The 27,321-nt window shown below is 38.4% G+C and overlaps 2 protein-coding genes across 3 annotated transcripts; both read right to left on the minus strand.

The window, feature by feature from the left end:
* Positions 1-802: 802 nt before the first annotated feature.
* Positions 803-25,430, minus strand: LOC127637169 (heterogeneous nuclear ribonucleoprotein U-like protein 1). The gene is made up of 16 exons (XM_052118102.1): positions 25,320-25,430; positions 24,688-24,943; positions 23,786-24,151; positions 21,592-21,781; positions 21,430-21,503; positions 21,040-21,179; positions 20,838-20,937; positions 20,551-20,663; positions 20,169-20,435; positions 18,610-18,732; positions 18,390-18,518; positions 9,810-9,978; positions 8,800-9,069; positions 7,705-7,886; positions 7,406-7,585; positions 803-1,879 (listed from the first exon to the last, which is right to left on the minus strand). Exons 2-16 carry the CDS (start codon positions 24,890-24,892, stop codon positions 1,748-1,750), a joined length of 2,640 nt encoding a protein of 879 aa, XP_051974062.1. The 5' UTR covers positions 24,893-24,943; positions 25,320-25,430; the 3' UTR covers positions 803-1,747.
* Positions 2,280-6,934, minus strand: LOC127637179 (uncharacterized). Of its 2 annotated transcripts, XM_052118121.1 has the most exons (5): positions 6,051-6,234; positions 5,044-5,351; positions 4,653-4,920; positions 4,170-4,313; positions 2,280-3,169 (listed from the first exon to the last, which is right to left on the minus strand). In XM_052118121.1, the coding sequence occupies exons 2-5, from the start codon at positions 5,328-5,330 to the stop codon at positions 3,161-3,163; spliced, it is 708 nt and encodes a 235-aa protein (XP_051974081.1). In that variant the 5' UTR covers positions 5,331-5,351; positions 6,051-6,234; the 3' UTR covers positions 2,280-3,160. The 2 variants fall into 2 exon arrangements, with proteins under 2 accessions (XP_051974081.1, XP_051974071.1); XM_052118111.1 differs by lacking the exons at positions 2,280-3,169; positions 4,170-4,313; positions 4,653-4,920 and having other exon boundaries at positions 5,180-5,351; positions 6,051-6,934.
* Positions 25,431-27,321: the final 1,891 nt, after the last annotated feature.

A 27,321-nucleotide genomic window follows, 5' to 3' on the forward strand; every position in this document is an offset into this window, starting at 1 on the left:
ACAAGGTTTATTTCTATTTCTTCTGCTCCAAACTTACTTCAAACTTACTTCTCTGTCTGCTCGTATGAATGAAACACATCATAAGAAAATGTTTCACTGTTCAGATGCATTTTGGATCACATAATTTATATGTATAAATGTTTTCCATCTGAAAGGGCTAAATATTAAATGAAGCAAATGACAATAAAATGCAAATCTCATTAGTAATCAAAATACTTTTTGAATGTAATTCTATTATGATTACTAATTACTTAAATTGTAACTGTAGTGGAAACTTTTGTAATTTTGTAGCTCTATTTATTTGTTTTATATGATATTTGTGACTCATTTGCCATCAATGAATTGATGGAAAATTATTCTATAAAAAAACAGTTCAAATTTAAATAGTTTAATGGATTAAGGTTATTAATCATCATGCTAAGAGAATACAAACCAACATTTACAACGATAAGAACCTGGATATTTCTGATGGCACGTGAATTTCTTTTTAGGGTGTTGCAACCCTCATTGGCTGAGACAAGGAGCTCTGGGCTGTAAATTGTTTTGGGCATTCTATTCGGTGCCCGATAGTTCCACTTTACACCAACAACAAACCAACTACCATGTTCTGAAAACTTTTTCAGGCCTGAAATGTTTTACCATTCCCCGATATTTAAAGGATTTCCCACAACTACAGGAATTCTGCAACATACCAATCTCAACAATAAACCAATCAGTATTACCTTAATGTAACTAACAGTGCTAATTTGAGCAGGAAAAACTGCAGCGAAGTTTGATAGTTGATTGATAATTAAGAATCTCAACACCTTTTTGTTATGTTTGCTTTAAAAGTTTTTTTATGCAATAGTCTTGCTGGACAATACATTTAAAAACAATCATAAAAGAAAAACAAACACAAAATGGTTCTTCAGATTATATTCTCAAATACAAAATAATGAGTTGATTCGACACAAAACCATATGCATATACTGCTTTACAGACATGACACAAGGTAAAAACATATCCACACAAGGAGCTATTTTTGATCATTACTAATCTGCAACATGAGAACAGATGCGCATTAGACTATTCAGAATCATTTTAAAATGGTACAAAAAGGAAAATGCTAACCTTCACAGGTTTGAGACATCAGAAGTGTTATTCAAGGTTTATTAAAATTTGGAATATGATCTAGCTTGACAAAAGTGTTACGTGGTCTTAAATGAGTAAGTAAATACAGGCCAATGATCATTCAGAACAATACCCATAACCATCTAACGCAAAATGTGGTTCTTAATCTTAAAAGATAGAAAAATAAAATCAGTGGTAAAACAATTGGAACACAAACACCCCGTCTCTATACATCAAATGTAAATCCAAGCGTGCAAAGCTTCCTCAATTTAATTATCCTGCTCTAAGCACACTATAGTGTTTGGGGTGGACTATACCACACGTTACTAATTTCAAATGCCAAACTTTTCATCTACAAGTACATAGAGGTAAAAAAAAAAAAAAAAAATTAAGCAGTATGTAAACAAATATTTTGTATAAGGTCAAAATGGGGACACTTGCCAGCAAAACGCAAACAGAGCAATGGAGGTCCACAGAAATGTGGTTACCTTTAAGGTTGGCATAAATGGGGAGAGAATAAAATTCTACAGAGAGCAGGCAAAAAAGGGCAAGATTGGGTAAAAGGAGAGGGAACACAAAATAGGAATGCTGCTTAGGGAATGAGCTGGGAGGGACATCTGAAGTGGCTCCAAAGCTATTACTGCGTTCCCTGGGCGCCCTGACCACCTTGGGTGCCCTGCTGGTTGTAGTTGCCGTAATTGCCGTACTGGTTGTAGTACTGGTTCCACTGACTCTGGTTCTGGTAGTACTGCTGCCACTGCTGAGCATACTGAGAAAGAAAAAAACAAAACAATTACATGTATCAACAATACAATGCAGAAAGGTGTCTGCCAATTAATCATTCCTGTGAAGCTACAGATATAAAAAGATTTGTGCATTTCCTGAAGACAATTACACATACCACCACAACGCTAGGGTGTTGTTACAGGGTATTTGCAGGAATCTTGAAGTTAATTTTAATACCTTTTCAATACTTTTTCAAGAACTTCTCAATATTTGTTAATACCTCACCGCCACTTCAAGCTGTAACCATTTACATCAGTGATACTTTTAACTTAACAGTTTTAGTTTGTGATAAAGACTATAGACCACTCTTATACAAAAAAAAATCAAATAGGCTGGGATAGTAAATCAAAGCAAAGTTTATTAAAAAACAAAACAAAACTTTGCTCCACCCTCAACAACAATCATGCTGACATGTGCCTCAGTTCTTCTGATTTTGTTCCCAGCAGCTTCTCAGTTTGGACCAATTCGTTCCGTTTTTCTTTACTACGTCTTCTGAGGATGTTGGACTTCGTGATCAGTTGTGCCATTAATGTCCCAGATTTCCCCTCTGCCTGCTCGGCTAACTTATCAGCATCTGTTTGGAAGGAGTCGCACACCTCTGTCAGAACCGTTCGTTTCCTTTTCAGGTCTTCTATCTCCTCTTGCACTGCTTTTCGTTTGAGGTCCTGTGTGGAACTCTGTTTCTTCTTCCGTTCATCTTCCAGGTAACTCCTGTACCTTGACCTTGCACAGGCTACTGAAGCCATGAGCTCCTTTGTGAGAGGTACCTTCAATACACCCCCACAGACACTGATCTTGTCACATATCAGCCTCAAAGCTTCCATCGACTTTTCAAGGATGTTGCATGTTTCAACCTCCTTGTTGATGGAAAACCCTCTTTCCACCATGGCTTGTCCGTGGGACAAAAGTAGAAGGCTCTGAGAAAACTTATATAGCTCTGGATAAGACTTGCTGAGGGCTGAATGCAGGAAGACATTTACATTTACATTTATGCATTTGGCAGACGCTTTTATCCAAAGCGACTTACAGTGCACTTATTACAGGGACAATCCCCCAGAGCAACCTGGAGTTAAGTGCCTTGCTCAAGGGCCCAACAGTGGCATCTTGGTGGTGCTGGGGCTTGAACCCCCGACCTTCTGGTCAGTAACCCTGAGCCTCAACCACTGAGCCACCACTGCCCCAAGTCGCTCCTTCAGTGGCTGGAAGGAGGAGAATCTCTCATCTCTCGCCTCAAGAGAGAGAAAGCTCTGGAACTGTTGTATGATTACATCACCTGGAATAAGAGAAAAAAAAAATTACAAATAGGTAAAATATAATTCAAGTCATTTTATTAATCTTTCATTGTACAAATACACAGCACAGCGTCTGTACACATAAAAAGGTAAGCAGTGTACTGTAGATATCTTCTGTGTTGAAAAAAATCTTAGACACTTTCACACTAACACAACAGTAACTTCTTCTCTGAGTTTTTCCTACCAGCAGAGACGCCTCCTGCCAACTTCTTGTCCTGCAGCATTGTTTGTACTACAGTCTTAATCTTTGTGAGGGACCCTTCTGCATCGCTGTGCATGCTTCTGGGGTCCAGACATCCAATGGCCCTGACCACTGGAATTTTCAGGGGACTTTTCACCTGCACTTTCTGAACAATCTTAACCAGGCCCTGCATGCACTCTTTCCTAAAGGTGAGAACTAAAAGCTCACCTCCCCTGCTTCCTGGCTTGCTCTGAAGTGCCTGACAAATAAGCAACATAGACTATAAACATAGAATGTAAATGATGAAGAAGGTAAACTTAATCGTCTAAAAATAAGTTTCTCCATGTCGGCAATAATAATAATAACTAGATAGGTACATTTCCTGAAGAAAATGTGAGTGGTGCTTGCCGTGGCAAAACTCGTCAAATAGCATTTTATAACTTGAAAAGAACAAAAATTATGGTCATAAATAAATCAACCCAGAAGTCTGTACGATTTTCTGGTGCAGAAATATGTGATTTGTTACTAGGTTGCTAGGGTAAGCCCATGTGGTTGCTATGCAGTTAGCAAGGTAATACAATACATGGCTCCTTTCCATCCTGAGTGAAATAAGTCAACCCGGAAGTCTGTACTGTTTTCTGGTGCAGAGATATGTGATTTGTTAGTGATGCTTTGCAAGCACCACTAATAATAATAATAATACAAACAGCAGAGTACAATTTAAAAATTTTACTAGTTGCATTGGTGTACAGAGAACAAAAATCCATCCCTGAAAAGAAAATAGTCAATATCAAAATTACCTTGATGGCAGATTCAGCACCCAGTCCTATGTCAACATTCTTGTAGGATACCCTATTCACTTCATCAGCAACGTCAATTTTGGTCACCCTCAGGGAAGTGGCATCTTGCAGGAGCTCTTGCTTTACAAACCGCCGCAGGAGACTCTTAAAAGGATACAAGTAATCAGTGACAGAACCATCCTACTAGCCTACCATTAAACAGATCATTCTTTTTACTGCTTCTTTCTAATCATGAAAAATGTTGGTTTAAAATATGTGTTATGAATTTATGTATTAATTTTATATTGTATTATTGTGAACAAGAGGAACAAATAAAATGAAAGGAAATAATTGGTGTGTGTATGTGTTTGTTGGCATCCAGGTTTTATCTCAAGTGAGTTCTATGTAACAATCTATGTAAAACTGCACACATTGCATTGATTTTACAGAGTTGTGGACCACCACACATCCACGGGTAGATTTAGGCCCTATTGTAATGATTACCTTTAGCAGCTCACTCAAATCTTTGGCAAAGAAGGGCAGAACTGGCTCATCAGTTTGATAGTTGGTCAGGAAGAGGCTAAAGGTCCTGGATATTGCCAGGAAGAACTGGAGCTTGGCAATCATGAGGGGATCCGCTTGTGCTGCCTCAATGGTGTCGTAAGAGGCAGTACTGGGGTTTGGAAGCTTCTGCTTAACAGTATCTACGTACATCATGACCATTGGCCACACTTGAACTGCCCTCTCTGCCACGGGGACATTTTCAATCCACCTATGCAAAAATGGACAATGTCAGCTCACTCCAATTTCATTTCACTTTATTGTTGCAAAATAAAAACAGACATTTTGGGCCAAATCCTTTTGCAATGTGTAAGGCAAACAACTCTCAACCCACCTGTGGCCACAGAATGGTAGCGGAAAGGAGGTGGACCCAGTCAAAACAGTAAAATCTTCCCTCCTAGCTGGAACATTATGAAAGAGGTAGTGGAGTGCTCGAAGGAGCTTGTCCATCTGCCACATGGTAAAGCCTGCCTTCAGTGCATTGTGGAGGGTGTGAAGCCCACAGCTTCCAACATTAACCAGATGAGCACCATACAGCTCAGCATGCTCAGTCTGGAGGAGGTCTGCAAGCTTCAAGTTGACATTTGGGCCGTCCATATTGATGGAGAGAAGCTGCCTCATATTCAGTTTTGCAACACATTCCTGAGAATAAACACAACAGCAAGTATATTAATGGCAATATTCCTTTTATATTTATTTTTGAATACACTGGCATTCAGTAAGGTATTAGCCTGATTTTCACTCATATTATATGTAAAATGGTTATAAGAAACAATGTTTTTGGTGTGCAAATTCCTGGAGCAAAAAATACAATATTAGCACACCAATATGTTTTTATAAGTGAAACAAACAAGTGGTACTAACAAACATGAGTGAATGTTCTTCACTGTACATCCAGGTAATGTGCTCCAATTACTTCCAAGCCATTCAAGCTAAACTGAACTGCTAGTCTGGTCAACCAACTTCACTCTTCACTCTGAACCAACTTCAGACAATTTGCTAGTCAAAGAACCCACAGCAACCACACACACGCATAATCAAATACATGTACGCACGCACACACACACACACACGTGCATGCAAGCACGCAAACACACACAAATCTCAGATCTACACAACAGTAACCTTTATCACACCACTGTGTGTGTCACATTTATACATGTTTATACTTTCTGACAGACAACCAACCTCTTTATCATCCATGGCTCCTCCTCCCCAACCCCATCAACCTGTTTTTAGTCACTTGCCACATCCCAGTCTCATCTATTAATCTACACTTTAGCCACACGATTGTCCATAAGTATCAAAAATTGAAGATGAAATGCTAGTAAGTTAACTTACTTTGATGTGATAAAACAGGTCGACAGCTTTTCCGTGTCCCAAGAATTGAGAGCCAAGGTACCTAGCCAGAACAGATCTTTATTAATATGACACTCCTCAAAACACACACATAACAGGCTGAAAATGAAATAAATAAAAATATAGTATATAGAGTATATATAATATATAGTACTAAGCAGGAGGTACCTAGATTGGACACGGTCATCTTCCCAGAATCGAATGTGGACATCAAGCTGTTTCGTTTTTGTTGACTGGTTGAGCGACTCGTCAAACATTAACACAAACTGGCCAGCCTTGTTGATGGTGTTGATGAGCTCCTGCTTGAAGTGTGGTGCTAACCCGAATCGTATGATGTATCCAGTTTTGTCCTTGCCACAAGTGAACGACTTTGCTATATCCGAATCTGGAAACATAGCCTTGAAAACTTCAGCCAAGTTTTCGTATGAGTTCAGTGAATGGTGTTTCTCCGCTGTGTGGAGACACCACAACACCTCAGCACGCAGTGTTGCTGTGCCACCCAGAGCCACTCTGATGTCGGCTGCAGAAGATGAGGAAGCAGAGACAGCCCGGGTCGTAGCTGTAGCTTCAGGTGCAACTGCCGGTGGTGTAACGACGTCGGCACTAGGTTGTGGTGGTGCAACGCGATTACCACAGAAGCTAGCGATGGAGAGCTGCCGCTCTCGGCGGCTAGCAGCGGCTTTGTGGCTAGCACAACACATGTGGGACTTTAACGAGTTAATGCCCATTGACACAATACTTATTTTTTTCTTGCATAATGTACAATATACCTCCCTGACATTCCCCTCGACTGGCTGCAGCCACTCTTTGAACTCCGGCATTTCCATCCAGGACGCTGCAAATTTGCACTTCCCCATTCTGTTCATGAGTTCACCAACCTTCTCTTAAAACATTTCGGTGCGTTGTAATACGCACTGGGAACGCCAGAGGGTCTTAATTTTCCCAAAATTGATTTATCACCTTTTAATACTTTTCAAGACCCCACGGATACCCTGTGTTAAGGAGTTCTGAAGCTAATGAAAAAGATCCCCCCACTAAGTCTATATGATATTCTGGTCCATAGATAAGTATTGGGTCCTTTTTCTAAGTGTATGGGATATTTTGTTTTATCATTTAATAGGTGTAAAATGCTAGTTTGATTGCTAAGTAATAATAAACCTCTCCTCAACAAGCTGCATGATTTAAGGTATCATTCATGCCAGTAGCATGAACAGTATGGGATAAGTGCCAACACTTGAGGGATCTGTTAAATATCCCTAAACCAAATTATATGCACTAAAATAGTGATTATTAGAGTAGATATTTGGTGAAATAACATCCACTACTGATAAACTCACCTGCTGATACTGTTGATTGTAGCTCTGCTGCTGCTGGTTGTAGGTTTGTGCTGTGGCTGCTGGGGTTTGACTGTAGCCTTGGCTGTATCCTGGGTACTGACTGTAGCTGCCATAATTGTAACCCTGGTTGTAGTTGCTCTGGTTATAACCTTGGTTGTAGCCTTGATTATAGGACTGAGGCTAAAAAAAAATAAAAAATTGTAAGCAGAAATGAAAAGATACTTAACTGCAGGCAATGACTTGTCAGATTCTTAAGCTATGATTCTTGTAAAGTCTTGGGTAATGCAAGTCCTTTATACCTGTGACTGGTTATAGCCACCAGTGGCTACAGTGCCACTCTTGTTATAGGAGCCTTGACGGTTGTGGTTGTAGCTGCCTCCAGACTGCTGGTTGCGGTTGTATCCTCCACCACGGCTGCTTGTACCTCCATCTCTGTAGTTATTTCCCCAGCGATTCTGGTTGTAGCCTCCACGGTTATATCCTAATGAAATAATTGAACAGTTGTCAGCAATTTGTTTCAATAGCCAGTATCCATCTAATAGGCAACACAGACCACATTCAGCCGGTCACTATCACAAAAACAAAACTGCATCAGGGTGATCAGGTCTTCTTGAAGTAGTTTATTATGTGATAATGCCATCATGCAGCTTATTACACGGCCTCTAACCAAATAAATTAATGAAATTAAATACTGATTTGAGTTTTTAATGATCTGATTATATTACTTGTAGATTTAGTCTAAACTAATGCAAATCAGTTGCCTGGGCCAACAGTCAATTTTTGTGATGCACAAATGTATCAGCCAATCATCGGAATTGGCCAATAAAAGCAGTTATCAGCACTCAGACATCGGCTGATAGTTTAATATGATTCCCCAACTTAAAACTGTTTTTATTTGCTAAAGCTAAAGTGAAGGCTGCTAAAAAGGACAAGCTTCATTGTTCAGAATTCGGGTAATGATTGTTAAGAACATAAAGAAAATAGGAAATCTTACCAATTGAATGAGAATCTGACAAGAAGTTATTTAGAATTGACTTAATGTGAGTTAAGACTGTTAATGTGAGTTAATAATGTGCTTTTTGTTTCCATTTAGTTTATAACGGAGACTAGCTACTCTGAAATATGGAAAACACAATATTTAATTAACGTAATTAATCATTGGTCATTTAAAAATGTAGCATAAAATAGCATTCCTTTTAATTATACAGATTAGTGATGTTTGACTGCACAATGCTGCAATTGACCAATCAAAATTCAACATTCCAGGGAGAGGTCTAATAATCTGTTATAATCATCTTTTTTTTTCCTTGCCTCCCAGAGTGTCAAGCACAAAACTTACATCTAAGCAAATTCAGGACGGTTCTTCTGAAAAAATTTGAAATTCACACACTTACCTCCTCGGTAGCTTCCACCTCCAGTGCCACCCCGATTCTGGTATCCACCTCTACCACCGCTCTGTGGTCCACCACGATTGTCATAGCGCTGGAAGCTACCACGGCCGCGGAAGCTACCTTGCCGGTTATCAAAACGCTTCTCTGGTGGAGGGCCAGCTTTACGGCCTTCTTCGTTGTACTGCTTGATGAGAACGTCAGCTTCTTCCCGCTGCAGTTCAATTAACCTCACCTCGTCTAGGAACTCACCAGCGTCGGGCAGCACAAAGTTCGCTACGGGAGCAGAGGGACGCAATGAGGGAAAGAACAGCCATGCCAACAAAAGACAAAGAGACTCATTAAAGAGACTCATTATTAGCACCATACAATGGTGACAGAAAAATACAGGGGAAGGGACAGAACAAGGGGACAGAGAGAAAGAGAGAGAGAGAGAGAGAGAGAGAGAGAGAACTGAGCATGTGGTGATAGTTAAAACGCTCTCGGACAAACATTGCCTTAGCTGTGTAAGAGAACACTTGTCCCAGAGTAATATGCAGACAATGTAAGGGGGAGTCATAGGGGATGAAAATTAAACTAAAAACAGTTGCCAGAAAAAGAGTGCTATGACAAAATATGCTCCTCCAAATTAGGAAAATACCCAGCTGAGAAAGCTGTCCAAAAATTTATTCAATGTATAATAATACAGCCAATACAAACTGCTTTGTTGCCAAAGTAAATTGGAGAGCAGGTGGCAACTGCAGATTCTCTTCCTCAAATCCTGATTATCTGAACTGGTTGCAGTGGTGGTTGCAATGGCACAACAGAATGCAAGAAAATATGGTTAAGATGAAAAAGGTGAGAGGAGCTCTTTTATCTGGCAAAAAGGTTTTTAACAGAAGGAGGGACGGGTGGGTTCTTCCAAGTCTTAAAATAAACAAACAAAAGAAACAGAAAACAACAAAAAACAACAACAGCAAAAGCAGATCTGGTGTGTAGTTTTGAACATTTGTTTTGGTTATCCATGGCATTCCTACCTTTCATTTCTAACACAGCATGATCGGGAACATCCTTCCCTTCCTCATCAGTTCGCTTTAATGTTCGCTCTTTTAAATCCTCATCCGTGGGACAAATTACAATAGCCTTGCGTTGAAAACCTTCAAAAGGACGCATTTTTCGTCTCTGGGCTGATCCATATACATTTGTCTAGCAATGGTGACAAGAAAGAAGTAGAAGCTGTTCATTATTTGCTTTTGTTACGGCTTTGCGTTCCGTAGGAGGGGGATTGGATTCCTGCAACGATGAAAGTGAGAGAGTTTCTTTTTCATGTCTATAGTTACTGCTCTGGAATAACTAGCGGTTGTCTCTCACAACCCCCACTGACTTACCGTGAATTCGGGATAGGTGGACCCATGCGAGACAACTGAATGACTGACAAAATACAGGGGACCCTTACTGGTTTGCTCAAGGTACCAGCTTTAACAATTCTCTTTTCTCAGTTTAACTAAGCTTTTTTTTCTCCTCTTCTTCTAAATGGAGGCATCTCTCATAAGAAGTTTGTTATGAAGAAATTATGTATAATATGTTACTTACTAGAAAAGTTTCAAGAAAGAACATTTACATGAAATGTTATGTTACAACATTTTCATACTTAATCAACTAAAAAAAATAAAATATCAAGCAGCCTCTAGGCTCCATTGCTCCATCCACTGTTGGTGATGTCTCAAGTGTAACTGCCACATCCCATTTCTTCCAGACCCCAAAGACTAGTTTGTCCTAAGCTGATACTACCTACTAGGGTTGCCACGGTGTATGGCGTTACCACGGTGTATGGCGTTACCGGTTTTACTCGGTACAAGGGACAACACCGGTGTGAAATTTTATACCAGGTAAAAGGGGAACCATTATGAATGGAACTTCCACTATCAATACAACAGACTAACAAATACAATAGCCTTAAATAAAGAACAGTTGCCTAATGATTGTTCTCACTCTTTGTTTCAGTCTTCTGAATTTATTTGGCAAGAATAATATCGTCTATGAGAAGTTCACTGAGCGCAACTCTGCAGGGTCACTTTCTATATTGTAGGGGTGTAATGATTCATCGATCCAATATTATCTACACAACGCGTAAATATCGATATAGAATTTCTTTTTAAGATACAACTTTATTTTAATACTTTAATACTCATGTCAACGACATCCATACGCATTTCTATCAGGTGATGAAGCAACCTTATTACAATAATTTCACTTTATGAGCGCTAAGTAGGCTTTTCATGTGGGACACAGATGTGCGTGGGGTCTTTGAAGCCAAATTATGCTCTGCTATCTGTGTGCGCATCAACCGGGCATACCGCAAAACCGAACTCCAGTGACTGGATCAGTGCGTGTGTGTCAACCCGTCGCTCCTTAAAATGTGAGCTCTCGTGACAAAATGCAGTACGGCTCAAATGCGTGATTTAATTCAGACTTCCATCGATATCACTGCGCATGTGACCCATTTGAATTTTACATGAGAATTTGCTTTTAAAAAGTATCATGGAGAAGTCCAACCATCATGTGAAACATCTTGACAACACATTCAGAACAGCTCTAACGAGGGAATAAGAAACACCTGCTCAGCTCTAGCATCAGTTATAAGACTTTACACATCAACACCCTTAATAACATTTATCCCCGTTAACTGTGACAGAAGTGCTCATTACAACTGTGGAAGTTGTAGCCAAGAAAATGGATAGTTGGTAACAAGTACTTTGAATTGGACTTAACTCATGTAATCAAAACGATTGATGACCATTTGAGTGTAGGGTTGCAACGGTATGAGATTTTCACGGTACGATAACAGTCTCAGAAAATATCACGGTATCACGGTATTACACAATTGCTATTATCAGTGAAAACAGAAGGGATATTTTATTTATTTATTTATTTTGAGCAAACACTATTATAATTGAAATCATTTATTTTATTGAAGTATGTGTAAAAAAAAGTCTCCCTTTTGAAAATAAAATAGAACAAATAATAACGCTAACAGAATTATAATAATAAATCGAATGATAAACATGATAAAAAATAGCATGTAACTATAACATGTTATAAAACTACTAAATGAAAAATAACATCAGCAGTGAGCTTTTAAAGTAATGTCTAGATGTCGACCGATTAATCGTTTTTTTTTTTAACATAATCGGTATCGGCCAATATCCAAGTATATCAAGCCGATTATTAGGCAGGCGCATCTGTGGGCAGCCTAGTGTTGTTGTGGAACACGTGTTCGACGCACACTGCCCCTAGAGTCATTTTCCAGCAGAGTGAACAGACCTCATCCAGTGCCTAAGGAAGGAGCTAAGTTCCTTGGTGAAAACGGTAAGGATTAAATTCTTATAACTCCTTTATATTTAATTAAAAACTTTTGATATGTTGCTGCCAACTTCGAGAAAAAAACACGACAGGCGACATGACGTTCGGATACTTTGGATATTGATAGCGTAGTTGAAGTTGCATTATCACAGCAGAAGGGTGGCTATCATGTCACAATAAGTAAGCAAGAATTTAGCAATTACAGACAGTGAATCTGAGAATTTTATTTGTTCTGTTTGTGTGTCTTATATTTGAGAGGGTTGTCACTCAATGCAGAGAAATAAGTAATAAAAATATACCAACGCAGTATAGGCTAGTGAAGGACTGGCTTTGGTAAGCTCGGACGTTATCGGTTCTGCTGTCGGTACTGGAGAAATTAAGAAAATACATACTTTATTGCTATAAAGAGAAAGTTATTTTATATCGCCAGCCATTTCTATGTATAATAATATGAAACCATTTGTCTGTGATGCAATTTAGCTATTCGCAGTCGGAGAGAGCGAGAGATCTCGCTCACGCGGTGCCACAGCGAGCACAAAACGAGCCCTGCTTAATGAGTGACGACAGAGGATAGAACTGCTTACACTTTAGATCTGAGATATTAGTCTCATTTTATTTAAGATTTCATCTTCCAAAGATTATAAAAAGAATATTTATACATAAGTCGCATTCTGTCTAGCACAACTTCCTTCCCTTCACAGCGGTGCATTGACATTTCTCCCTAAAACTCAAACTTAACGTCAGAATCAGCACGATCTGTGATTGTTGTAAAATGCTCTTGTTGCTAAATTGCGGGACGAGTTTAATAATAAAAAGAGTGCAAGAGATACCGTCCCCAAGGCGGTGCGCGCTCCGAAACAGACCGCAACGAGACAAGCAAAGTATAGTCTACTTTGGGTTTCATGCGTCTAAACGATCAACTATACACAAAAATGTCAAAACGACCGGCTTGGAGAGTCACTTAAACACAGTTTATGTCTTAAATGGACATAGTTATGGAAATAGTTGGAAGAAAATATGCTGCATCAGGAGCTTATTAGATCTGAACTCGGTCTTAAAGGGGAAGCAGTCTAATAAACATGCTGACGATTGAACCAAAACTGCGAATCAAACAACAAAAGGCAAAGAGAAAATCACTTCCAGCTCTTGAATGAATAACTTCTGCTTTATTCATTTTTAATTTAAGTGTACAAGTGCAGATTGGTCAAGTGTTCAATAAATGTATTTGTTGAGAAATTTTGTCTATCTTAAGTAATTATTTGTGTTACATTTTAGCTTTCAAATAAAAGGTTAAAAACAAGCACATATCGGCCAAAATAAATCGGCAGCATTTATCGGCCGACCCGGATTTCAAAAGATCGGCATCGGCCTGAAAAAACCCATATCGGTCGACCTCTAGTAATGTCCTATGATTATTAATAATTAACATATACTGTAGGACACAGTCAGACTGCTCCTGTCTGTACCTTTAACTCCGAGGTTCTCAACTGGTTTTGCTTCAAGACAGATTTTACATTGGAAATCAAGTGGTGTATCCTGGGTTACATTTCCTTTTATGTTGCATAGTTTTGCTCATGGTTTTCAAGTACAAGACATGCATCAAGTGACATTATTTTAGTTGCTGACATCAGGAAGTTTTCTCTTCCCCCTTTTAAAAATTGAAGAGCATATTTACTTATACGAGCACATTATTATCCCGTTTGTTAACTAATATTACATATTTATACACATATTACACAGAAGGAAAGGCTCCTTATTACCATGGTTATGTCAGTGTGCTAGTCTTAAATAATAGTTACACTCATGCGAAAGTGCAGATGAGAAGCCTTTAGCTCAGGGGTGGGCAACCATTTTGATAAAGGGGTCACATCGGGATTTAAGTAGTGCATAGGGATACAATGTTCGGCATTGATTTGGTTTTTGTATCTTTTAAAACCAGAAATAGTTGTGTACTCAATTTTCTGATTTTTCCAATTTTCTGTGACTAGTGAGACTATTCTGCAATTGCCTAAATTATTGTATTACTCAACAAAGGTAGACTTTTCTATCAGGCATTAAAAAAAGGAATAAAGGCTGAGCTTATAAATTTATTTTACTATCTCTACTTCCCTGTTAATTTATTATTCAATTTAACAATCTCTACATCAGGGGTCTGTTTTAATAATATTTTTTTATTTATAGAACTTAATGTTTTTTTCAAAGCGGGCGAGTTCTAAAACATTACTAGTTTACATGCTAAAAGGGTCATGATGAGGGTCTCCTCGATGGTTTGACTTCCATCGCACAACAGAATAACACCGGCTGCATGAATATGATAAACAATTACTGCAAGAGTTAAATTAACATACAGGTGCAAAGGGACTTCAACATTTCTAAATTGCACAAATAAAAAATAAATTTACATATTCGTCTCTGGCTTGCTTTTGCTCGCATGTCAATGATGCCGAGATCAACTTTTATAACTGAGAAGGTTTACCTGCAAAATTAGTAGCACCAAACATCACAAGCAGCCTCAAGAAATGACACAGATTAGCCATATAACACTTTTCCTTGAGCAGAATATTGCACTACAGATCACTAAGTTTGATCAAAGGAGAAAGGGAGACGTGCACGGTTGCCAGATTGCACAAAGTATAACATTAGGCGGAATATTTCCAATTTGCGCAAGTATAAATCTCAAACTGGGGGTGTTTCGTCTCTTATCTGGCAACCCTGAGCATGTAAACGCTTGTGGAGGCGCGTGACGTCCCGATGCAAGTTAACTGAATTATCCAATGAGAAAAATAAAACGCTTTTACGATAAATGAGCCGCTGGCCACATTAAACCATGTGGAGAGCCTGATCCAGCCCGCGGGCCATAAATTGCCCATGTCTGCTTTAGCTGTTAGCGAGATTATCATTAAATCTGCATCGGCAGTCCTAAATAGTCTACCACTAGGGCGGCCGCCGAAATATCTTCAATGGGAGAACCATGACATTGCTCTTTCCCTGCTGTCTGCGACCCAGTCCGAATAAACCAGTTGAGAAACACTGCTTTAACAAACACTAAGGTCAGCCCCCGCCTCTCTCTGACAATTTCTCCGCTACATTTGTGTGTGTGTGTGAGAGAGAGACGCAAGTTGATGAGTCTGACAGGCAGAAAAAGGAGATGCGCATTTTTTCCTCAATACCGTAGATAAGAAAATGTACATGGTATGATAACCGTCAATTTTCAAACCGTGGTATACCGTGAAACCGGTACAACCCTACTTGAGTGTGACTATTTTTACATCATCTATATATATATATATATATATATATATATATATATATATATATATATATTATTTTTTCAACATCTTAAGCACCTTATTTTGTTGTGGATGTCCCAAAGTGGATACTAAATTTGCACTATTCAGAGAGCTCAATAAAATATTACAATTATATTTTGGTTGCATTTGAGGGCAAATTACAATTTTTGATTGTGTAAAGTAGTCACATAATTTCGGAATATCGATCGCAGGGCCCTGAATCAAATCTAAACCGTATAGCGGCAGACTTTGAAGTATCAGCAAATATCGGATCGCAGACCAAAAGAATCGATATCAGATCGTATCTTCTGATTTACACCCCTAATATATAAACCTATACATCTGTGATTAAATCATAAAATAATACAAAAACACGAACACTTCAAATCATGATTTATATTTCATTGATTATAATCATTACAATTATAATTGTCTTAGATCTCAATTTTTATTAGTAATATTTCACCTGTTGTCAGACGCATATACTTGCATGACGGTAAATGGAATGGTGGTTATATATGATATTTTTTGACTACATTATTTTAATTTATTTTAAATTTCGTTTGAAGTGTAATTAATTTTTTTTATTTCTTTGGTTAAATAAATGGTTTAAATAAATGCATTTAATTATCATTGCAAAATCACTTAAGCAAGAATATTCACCGATCACTCACCAGGGGGATTGACGATGTAACTGGATATTGTGATATATATTGTTTTTTGTAAATATATTGTGAACATATTTCTTGCATATCGCCCAGCCCTAGGAGGGAACAGACTGAATATATTCGCATACATTCAAAGCCATAACCCTTCCGAAGCAACTAAACTGGGTCCTGAGATAAAAGGTTAAGGCAATAACCCATAACATGTTATGTATTTTCCCACACAACTAATGGGGCTTTTCCACTGCACGGTACAACTTGACTCGAATCTGCTTTTCCACTGTGGATAGTACCTGGTACCTGATACTTTTTTTTAGTACCACCTCGGTCGAGGTTCCAAGCGAGCCGAGCTGATACTAAATGTGACGTCAAAACCCTGCAGATCACTGTTTGGTCAGAGATAATCATCACTGGATTTGCTACACGGGACATCAACCCGCTAGTTTTTAAGTTAGCAACAGCGATAGCAGTATCATTTGTTCACGCAACTTTCGAATTGTAAAAAGAAATGGCTGTGCGCAAAACCCCGCATTGGTCAATAAATGAGTTGCAGAAGTTCCTCTCGTTAGTGACGAACAAAACGTTGTGAAGCGAAAAAGTCTCTAAGGAAGTGTCTCAGCTGTTGGCCTCACACGGCTACCACCAGGGTCCTACCAGTAGTGTAGGGAAAAGTAAAAAAAAAAAACTTAAGTGTAATTGGATATTAATAAATAAGAAACCAGAACCATCAAGGAAAAGTGGAAGTGCTTCAACCAAATGGACGCTATCTAAACCAACAAGCAATGGGAGGGAGAGTGTTGGAGTCCACGATGGAGGATGGTATGTTAACTCTATACTCTGCTTGAAAGATTCACTTTTTTTAGTTGACCAGCTACTGGAAAGCTTGCTTCTAAAACATCCAGGCAAATTTAACTGTTACACTTGTAACAGTTAATGGTTGTAAAATCACCATGCAAAACTGCTTTATGCAGCACAATGAACTAGTAGCTAACAGCTTGCGGTCGTGTTATTGTTTTAAGATGATATCACGGCAGTAGAGGTGGCACAACTATGACGCTAAACCTATATTCCCACACACGTTGAGGCAGCACTAAACAACAGTGGAAAAGCAAGCGAGTCGAACCATAACGTTCAGTGGAAAAGTGCCATTAATACTCAACCGGTAGCCCATGATGGAGAGAATGCATGGATGAATTTGGTTCGTTGCCAAAGAGATGTTGCCCATCAAAACTGTTGAAAAGCCATCTTTAAAAAGTTTAACAACACACATTTTAACCACACTTTTTTTTTTTTATTTCATTTGAACTTTTTTGAATAAATAAATATAAAAGTTTAAAGTTTGAAATCAAGCTGCCTTGCGTTATTATGTAGGCTACTACTTAACGGAAATTACCCCATAGTACCACTTATCGTACAACCAGCGGTAATATCAGTTAGTCGGTTTCAACGTGAACACCGCACGGGTGCGAAAATTACGATACCGTGGCAAGTCTAGTACCTACACAGAACTGAACTAATTTAACCCTCAACTCCAAATCCTATGAAAAGCATTTCAAACACATGCATGAACTTCTTCCTGCACTATCTGGGTCCCCTTCCTTACCTTTACTCACCTGATGTTCAAACGACCAGCTTGCCCGACAAACAAACATTTAGTACCTACCTGTGCATACTCACAGTTTCCTTAATGAACCATAAGCATGTCCTTTGACCTTACCTACCTTACAACCCCTTGAGACAGTCCACCTAAAAACTTGAAGCAGGTTAGTTTTTTCCACTTACCTGCTGTTCATTTTTAAACACAATATTCAAGTTCTCAAGTAAAAATCTAATTCAAAGTTCTCTTGTTTTCTTTACAATTACAATAGCAACAGAAGGTGTTTTCTTACTCACCAGGCAGTGATTACTTGTTTTTCAACATCTTACTAATGACATGGATTACTTGTACAGTGTGGCAAAGATCTCATTACAACAAGGCATACATAAGAAAGTCAAAAATATTCATTGCTAAAGCATACTATACTGCATTCTTTCTCTTTTGTTGTTTTTTTAAGGTTAAAGCAAAAAACAATTCAGCAACATGTTCAGGACAAAGATATAAAGACTTAAACAGGTCTTCAGGATCACAATATGCTAACCATTGCTTTGGGCTAGGCTACAGAGAGAGCAGAGGTGCATTAATGAACATGTGCATCAGTGAGCAGCAGTGGATGTGGGTCTCTCTGGGGGTTGGGTTGAGGAGGAAGGGCAAGGGGTTTAGCTGTGAGCACAGCACAGAGGGAGGTAAGTATGACAGTACCTGGTCCAGGATGTAGTTGCGCCTCTTGCGGGCAGCAATCTGGATGAGCCTGTTGAGACACTGAGTAGCCTGCTGTATAAGTATGTCCCAGCGCCCGGCGTAGTTACGCTGACGTCGGAGTCCCATGACCTGATACAAACAGCAGAATTAACTTTAGACTTTGATTGAAGTCAGAAAGGATGCACATTTAATAGCACAGGGATTGCCAACAAGTCAATACCTTCATCTTTTCCATGATAGCATTTGTGCCCAGGATGTTGTACTTCTTTTCAGGGTTCTCTTCAGCATGTTTATTGGCCCAGGTGGTTTTTCCACTACCAGGCAGACCAACCATCATCAGGATCTGAGAGGACAGTGTGGAAGTAAAATTTTACAAACCAGGTCTAAACATCTTTTTTTTATGCCTCGCAAACATAACCATGTGTTTTTGTTTCACACTGATAGCTTGACAGATAAGTCGCCAAATATATTAAACTGTGGTCAGTGTGAGAAACTAGCATCCGCCACCAAACAAATTTAACTAGGCTCAATCTAGTTTGCGAGCTCCTTGTCCAAATGCATTTCATATGTGGGTAATTGCCGCAACAGGCGGGCAACATGCAAGACGTCTTTGAGTGACACATGACAAGAAATGCTGTTAGTAACAAAGACACCCACTTGAAGATACACAATTTGTTATATTTATAAAAAAAAACACAAAAGAAAATGAGACATTGCTTCTGTCTGATTCGCTGCTTGTTCACTCTTTTTTTCTCAGTTTCATTTTTCTGAAAACTGTTTGCAAGAATAATGTTGTCTATGAGAATGCTGCAAATGATCTCCGATAATTTCAGGAAGTGCTGTGAGTTTAGTTTGCTTTATTTCCATGGCACAGTTCATGCATTGTGAATGCAACGCTGCAGGTTCAGTAATAATACATTTGTATTAAAGAAACAAAGACGAAAGTGATTAAATCATAAAATAATTAAAGACATGTTCACCTTGAACCTAAAATTGACTATTATTTTCTTCAGGCAACATTAACTATTACCAAAATGAAATACAAACAATTTCAATAAGAACACACATATGGCATCATTATTTTGCCCATTTATATTATTTTGGAACTTATTAGGCTTATTTATTGTGATTATTATTGTCTTTACATTTATAATTGTCTTTAGTTCTTAATCTGTAGGCTATTAGTAATATTCCACATGTTGTTGTTGACGGACGCTTAAGTGATGACAAATGGAGCCATTGGAGGCGGTACATGTTTGGATTTGGGGAGGTGGAAATCACTGTTATTTTAATAGCTTTTTTGGTTTAAATTAAAATGTAATTTGAATTTAGAAATGTTTTTTTATTTATGTTTTTCATGTTTCAATAAATTAATGTAATTTTTAAAGCAAAAATATTCACCGACCCTTGGCAGGGGGGTTGATGATATAATCGTTTATCACGATATTCTTTAAGCCGATTATCGATCAAATATATTTTACATATAGCTGGACAGAATATTTAAACTGGTTGCATAACACATTTTTAACAGGCAAAATACTGAGAATAGGCTACGTAAAACCGCTACTACCATCTCTGATTGAGGTACGGCTGTTGTGTTTTGATGTGCAGTGTGCTTCACTGGCTAACATAACAATATGGTAATCTAATATTATGTAGCTAGCAGATGAAACTGGAAGAAAGTCTTTGAAATATTAGAATGTGTTGAAAATTGTAAACAAATTTTTTGATGCAATTGTAATGAATATTTATCTCCAAAAGTTCATTGCAACACCAAACCTCGCAATCAGCTTTAGTGACAGGCCCCACTGTTCCTCGAATTCTTTCCTCCAACTGAACATCTTGAAGGAAGGTGAAGCCTTCTGGAAGAGGAAAGAAAGGCTCCTCCCTCTGTCCAAAGTTGAACTCCACGGCACAGTTTTTCACCAATACATGTGGGAAAAGAGCGCGCCCAGCAAGTTCATCTCTAGAGACACGGTAACAAGAGCCAAGCGATTTGCCATTCTTGGAGAATGCAATATCCACTTCATCACTGCTTTCACAGTCCTATGGAAAACAAAAAAAGTGGCAAAAATGATGATATTATTAAAAATGCTGTCTTCAGGCTCATTTTATGTGTGTGTTTTATTGGGAATGTAATAAAGAAGCATGGAAGATTTACAATATAGCAGCCAAGGATGTCATTTTCACCAAACTTTTCCCCATAGTCCTCAAATTTACAGTTGGAGGATTTCTTGCCAGTTCCTCCATAGCCAAAAGAGAAGGGCTCTTCACCTGTGATATACAACAACGAGCTGTTGAATTACATTATTAATGCACTAGAAATAGCAGAAATTTCACTAATTCAGCAGGTTTGATCAAACTGCTTACTGTACTATTCAACAAACAGATTTACCCTAAATACTGTTAACTTCAAGAAGGGTACTTTTGTGTAGTCTGGTAGCTTACCAAGCTGAGTGCTGCATGAATCTAGGGACCATCCTATTCTCACCACATGAGGGTCAGGTTCAGTGGTAGGAAGGTGCTTAACTGAAATTTCCTCATTTATCTAAACAAGGGAAGAACAAGAGAGAAGCACATTGTGAAATATTAAAGGCAAACAAACATGGCACTGCTTCACTGCACTCATTTTAACGGGTGTCTTCCTTACCTTCATTTCAAAGCACACACGACCCTTGTTAACACCATAAGTGGCTCGAGCACCTGCCCACAGGTAGGCAAAGCCTTCAATGGTCAAAGGATAGCCACTGTACCTGTCACGAGCCACCTTGAAGTGCAGGTCACAGTTATCTAGAGACAAACAAGACAACTTCAGATTGTACCATTTAGTAGGTTACCATCGTAGCATTTAGGAGGCTTGAAAGGGCATTGGGTAAATATAGTGCTCCAAACAATAACAAAAGCATATTTAAGTTTCAACCACTTTCAAACCAACACACTATTCTCTAATCCATCATGTTTAAGTCCAGGAGCCAACATAAAAGAAAACGAACAAACAGAAACTGTAAATACAAATGGCTCTTTCCTTCACTGTACTCACAGGTGTCAATGACCACAAGCTTATCGTCAATCTCTTCTTCCTCCTCTTCTGCTGGGGGCTGTGGTGATCTTCCCCTATGACATCAACCAAAGACAACTATGAGATTGAGCAATGAAATGAAATTTAAAAAAAAAAATAAAATCAAAAGGAGGCATAACTTACCTCCTGTCATCACGATGCTCGTAGTATCCATATCCACGACTGTCATCATATGGCCTCTTGCGATTATGCGACGAGTTTCTATCATCCTCCGTTTTGACCTGTACATCCATAGCGCCCCATTCGTTGGCTTGTTCAGCTTGCTGTGGAACATCTTCATCTTTCTTACACTCTGCCTTCACTTCATCACCCTCTGAAAGATTTGGATAAATACATCAAAACCAACATCAAACACATTACCGCACATATCAAGACTGGCACAGCATAACATATGCAGGTTTTGTCTTAAAGAAACCTAAAGCGTTTCTAAACTTTTAACAATGGTTTTCCAGCCATTTATGACTACTGAATAAAGATTTTTAGACATCATTTCACAGATAGGCCTATTGCTAGCAAGATTACTCTAAAGCCATATTTTGATTTTTATGCATTATAAATTACCTATTTTAAAAAAGCCTATTAAAATAAACTTCACACAAGTTTATAGAAATAGCTGCAAATAATAAACCCACTGAAATATACAAAACTGATCAGTGAATAAAATAATTATAACATTACGTAATTGAGCAGATAAATTACGATGCATGTCTTACCTGGCACTGATATTACAGTGTCCAGTCTGTGCAGTTTCCACAATTTGTTTCTCATTTATAATTTTATTTTCTTATTTTTCCATTGATGGAAAAACAAATCTAAATCCAAATTGAAAGCCGTGCAGCAGCCGTTCTAGACGGTAGTTAGATCAAAATAGGAAAGTGAGAAGCGTTGTGAAAATTCAATAATCAGCAATCACAGACATTAGCATTCGGACGGGATTAGATTTCTCAGAGGACCCTCGAGTTAAATGAAAAACAGAAGGTAAATTGCTCTGGAATTGTTTAAAGGCTGTGTTAGAAAAACACAGACTTGTCAGATTCGGATGGGATTAAAATCACTAAGTACATCTGTGAAACATGAATTTCTCTGACCTCCTCAGGGAAAACAAGTCCTGTCCGTGATTCTCAGGATGATGTCAGTAAAAGTAAAGTTTCATGGTTCTTCTGTGAATAAACTCAATTAACGAGCAAGACTTTTTGTCAATCACATGATTGAAGTTGCGCTTGTTATATGGAAAATTCTTCAATCCACAAACGGTGTCCTCTGTATTTGCTTTAAAATATGTTTGGAATTACGCTAAAGTGAAAATAACATTTTTAAAGCAGGAGGGATCCTCGCTGCAGACATTTACAGTGAACATTTTTACATATAGAACAAGCCAAAATTCTTGCTAAGAACAATTAAAGGAATCAAGTAACTGCAGGGACAAGACTTTTAATCAATGCAGCCCAATAAATCTGTCAATGGGGGTATGCATGTTTCGTCATCGAACGCCTGCATGCTCTCTCCTAAGCACACATATCAAGTACAGTAAAGTTTTCTTATGTTTTACCTGTCAAAATCACAGACATCATTTGGAATGATCTGTCAGTGTTTAAAAAGTGGAAATTAAACCGTTTAAATAATATAGACATTAACCCAGCAACTTTTCTGGGACTACTCAACTCGTATAAATGCCCGTATGTATAAATGTATTTAGAAAACGTTTCTACATTACATTTTATTCAATTACATTTCAAAAGTTTACATGATCTCACTCTCGTTTTTCTTTCCCTTCTACTTAAAGAGTTCCCACTCACTGTGGTGGAGTGCCGACGTAATTTTATTAATGTGAATTATTCAAATATTTCTGTTACACAATCATCCAACTTTCACAACTGTCCATTACCACCAGAGCTGTTACCATGTGTAGCGCAAACGTACGGCACTTAGCAGTGGTCTAAAAGGATTTCCAAAACGGCTTTTGGATTATAAACTCAGAGATGTGGATTCGGACTGTAATAATATTATCACACGGCCTCTGGGTTTGTCAAAAACAGTAGGTAATTTGGCTGGGAATTTCCTCGCGGGAGGTGGGAGAAAAAAAAAAAAAGACATTTCGGATTCGGACGGCACTAAAATCACTGACTACCCCCTGTAAATACTGTAGTTACCTCATGTCCCCATGTAAAATAATTGCAGTGCGAATAGGTCGGGAGACTCAGTTTCATGACTTTGAGGACTTTGCTTGGAAATCACAATTTCAAAATTCCCAGATATTTCCAGGTTTTCCATGGCGGTGGGAACTCTGAAGTTAAAAGAAGCATTTAACAAGACTCACTCAGTCCTTCCTCATGGGTTTGTCGACTTGAGTCTCTCTCTGGCATCTGGCGTGATGCTGGCTCCTCAAGCTTCTGCTCTGCCTGTGAAGGAGTTTCCTCATATTCCTGCTTCACCTCCTGGTATGGCTGCTTGCCCTCGGGCTCCTGGTCTTCATCCTGGTCATCTTGGAACTGTTCTGTCATCTGTCCCGAAACCACATCTGATGTATAACCGCTCTTTCTAAAACCAGAGACGGGGGTCTCAGTGCGGTCCTCGTTGCTTTCATTATTCTCATTTCCCTGATCATCGTACCCACCCTGGAAGGTGTCTGTACTGTTTCCATCATCAAACTGTGCCTTGGAGTCTTCATCATCTTGCTCCCCATCTGCAATGAATAAAAATGTTTGTTGCATTAATGTCCTTACAACATAAAAACAGCATTATAATAATATAATGAATTTCCAATCGTTTGTGCATTTTTTTAAATTCCTTTTATAGAGATTGCACCCACAAAGAGCAATTTCTAACCAACAAAACATTTAAAAACTGAGCATAACTAGAAACTTTTATATTCACTACAGAAATGTCCTTGACTTTTGAAAGATTTTATTAATTTCCAAAACTTTACCAGGCCCGGAAACTACAATTTTTAGATTTAAGTACGAACTTTTCAAAACCCTAGTGTGTGTGTGTGTGTATATATATATATATATATATATAAATCAGTGCTTGCTGTGCTTCATGGATGCATGATACATATTGGAAGGGGGCCCTTATGATGGTCTCATTACCAACCGACCCTCTTTGAAAATAATCTCCAGTAATCAGTGTAGACAATCTCCATTAGCAACGACACAATCTGGATTGCTGGTTCAACACTGACATTAAGAAACTAAGCAAATCAAATAATATATGTATTACCGTCATCTTGATAATCATTGCCATCTCCAGCCTCCAGGTCTTGTTCCTCCTCGCCCGGTGCAGCATCGCCTGACGCCTCGGCCTCCAGCGCCGCCTGCAATCTGTCCACCAGATCCGCCTTCAACCCGCGGGTGTCCAGGCCTCGACGCTGGAGCTCCTCTTTCAGCTCATTCACTTTGAGCTTTTTAACATTGAGCCCGCTCATGGTTCATGCACCTCCAACAGCAGTGTATGCCGAACTGTGCGCCTGTAAAGTCTGAGTAAACAAACGCAAACAATTGATTGATTACTATGCGCGCTCACGGACACTCGCTAAAATATTAGCCTCGAGCTTTCTGGCTAGCAGATGGTGTTATTCAACAAATAAACAGTCATTCCATGGCATGGAAAGCGTATTTAGGCTTTAATACACAAAATGCAACAACATGCATGAGCTAAATCGACCCGTTCATGAGTCAAAACAATCACCTGACCATAAACTGCAGAATTAGCATTCGCGATAATAAGCATGCTATGGATTAAAGCAATCTGCTCAGAAAACGCACATGCATACACGGAAAACCATTTAATGTCTGTTTAAGTCACTTAATAAACATTAATAATATTGTGTTTGCAGAAATCCAAATATGTACCTTTTCTGTCCGTTTTTCCCTCTCAAGCAAATTGTCGTAACGGCGGTATCGAAAATGGAGGGTGACCGTGTCTGACCACTTCCTGCGCCTCGTCGCCAGTGTGAGCCGTCTCAGTCCCTGCTGCTGATTGGCTGAAGCTGCTATCTGTCAAAGGCCGCCCGTGTGAACCGTCTCAGTTCCTGCTTTTGATTGGCTGAAGCTGCTGTCTGTCAAAGGCGCCCGTGTGAGCCGTCTCAATCCCTGCTGCTGATTGGCTGAAACTGCTGTCTTTCAAAGACGCTGTAGCCAATAATATTCGTGTAGCTTTTGCTAAGACCAGAGCCATAGAGAGAGTTGCGACAACTCCATTGACTCCAATGGAACGTTTTTTTTTTACAGCAATGGCGGCTCGTGGAGCCTCTCAATAGTTCCTATAAGTAGCAGCAAACACATGCCGCGCCGTAGAGATGAAGCAGAACAAACCGAAGGCGACGCACTTTTAAAAGGTGAGACGTTTAAAGAATAATATTATCTTATTCTGTATATTATCAGTACATCTAAATAAAAATAACTTGTAAATTAATACCTTATAGTTGAGTATTACTCATTAAATTAGGAGATAAGGGATGTTATCGGATAACTAACAGATTAGGCAAGGATTGGAGCTGGATAAAGTTAGTAACGAACACCCTATTAATTGTAAAATCTTTGCAAATACCTCACACATTTTTTTGTTGTTGTAATTTTTATTTATATTGCTCCTGCTGACTTGAGCCAACCATTTTTTTTCTCCTCTCCATGTCAGTGGGGAAGCCATACATTCGCACACCTTTCTCTGAGCGATTGGAGCATCCCCATGCAGCACAGCAAACCATGATGAAGACTATGCAACGACAACATGAAAGAAAGGACACGTACAAAATACTTGGCATGCTATTTAATTTATTAGAAATGTATTCATGAATTGCTGTAAATAGTTATTGCATTTATTTGAATAATAAAAAAAAAAAAAAGTAATATCGTAATATATTATTACAATTTAAAATAACTGTTTTCTATTTTAATGTATTTTAAAATGTAATTTACTCCTGTGATGCCAAGCTGAATTTTCAGCCTCATTACTTTTGAACGGCAGTTTATATACGGTTATGCTTAAGTTGTTTTAAAGCTGAATGTATTGTGTATATGAATAAGTATTGTAAGAGTTATACATTAGATATATAATATTTATAATATATAAATAATTATAGTACTATATATAGAATTGTAAGAATTATACATTAGATATATAATATTTATAATACATAAATAATTATATTACTATAAATAGAATTGTAAGAATTGTAAACAATAAGCTTCATTTCACAAAATTTTACATTTACGTAACTGCTGCTAATAGTTAATAGTTCATTGACCCATTGTGCGGTGCGAGCTGGAAATCACCTGTCACCAGCCTGTCTCTGTACTATCTGAAAAGTCATAAATATGACATTAGTTACCATGAGATTAGTGAAAACAATGAACATGAGGAAACATAAAAAGGCAACAGAAACCCTAGCCTGAAATAAGTTGAGGCAAATAACGGTAAGCGAACACTAATCCTCAAATATTAACTGATTTGATCTTTAAAAAACAACATCGCTGTAACAACATACTCATGTCGGACACATATGTATGGGAGCACAGTGCCAAAATAAATGAAATAAGGTATCAGCCAATGAAACAGTATAATGCAAAAAGAACAGTTCAAATCAATATCCTTTTTAAATTTAACAAGAAAAATATTAACCGGGTAGTATCAGTGTAAGATTTTGAAAGTTATTTACTAATAAATATTTGTTTTGGTAAAGCCCAGATGGCCTTCCATAATAAACCTTCCACCAGTCTATTCCAATAAACAGTACAGTTTGGCATAGTGACAATGTCTTTAAAGAACGAATAGTTTTATTAATATTTAAAACTCAAGGGGAAAACAAAGTTTCCCAATTGCAGTATCAAATCAATCATAAGCAGGAGGGGGCGC

Source organism: Xyrauchen texanus, chromosome 4, assembly GCF_025860055.1.
Source record: "Xyrauchen texanus isolate HMW12.3.18 chromosome 4, RBS_HiC_50CHRs, whole genome shotgun sequence".
Lineage (NCBI taxonomy): Eukaryota > Metazoa > Chordata > Actinopteri > Cypriniformes > Catostomidae > Xyrauchen > Xyrauchen texanus.

Coding starts and splice junctions, on each gene's coding strand:
- LOC127637179 (XM_052118111.1), bottom strand. CDS start 6,934: ATGAACAGAATGGGGAAGTGCAAATTTGCAGCGTCCTGGATGGAAATG.
- LOC127637169 (XM_052118102.1), bottom strand. CDS start 24,892: ATGAGCGGGCTCAATGTTAAAAAGCTCAAAGTGAATGAGCTGAAAGAG. Junction 20,938..21,039: donor GTGTGTGCTTTGAAATGAAG/GTAAGGAAGACA, acceptor TCCCTTGTTTAG/ATAAATGAGGAAATTTCAGT. Junction 20,436..20,550: donor ACATCCTTGGCTGCTATATT/GTAAATCTTCCA, acceptor TGTTTTCCATAG/GACTGTGAAAGCAGTGATGA.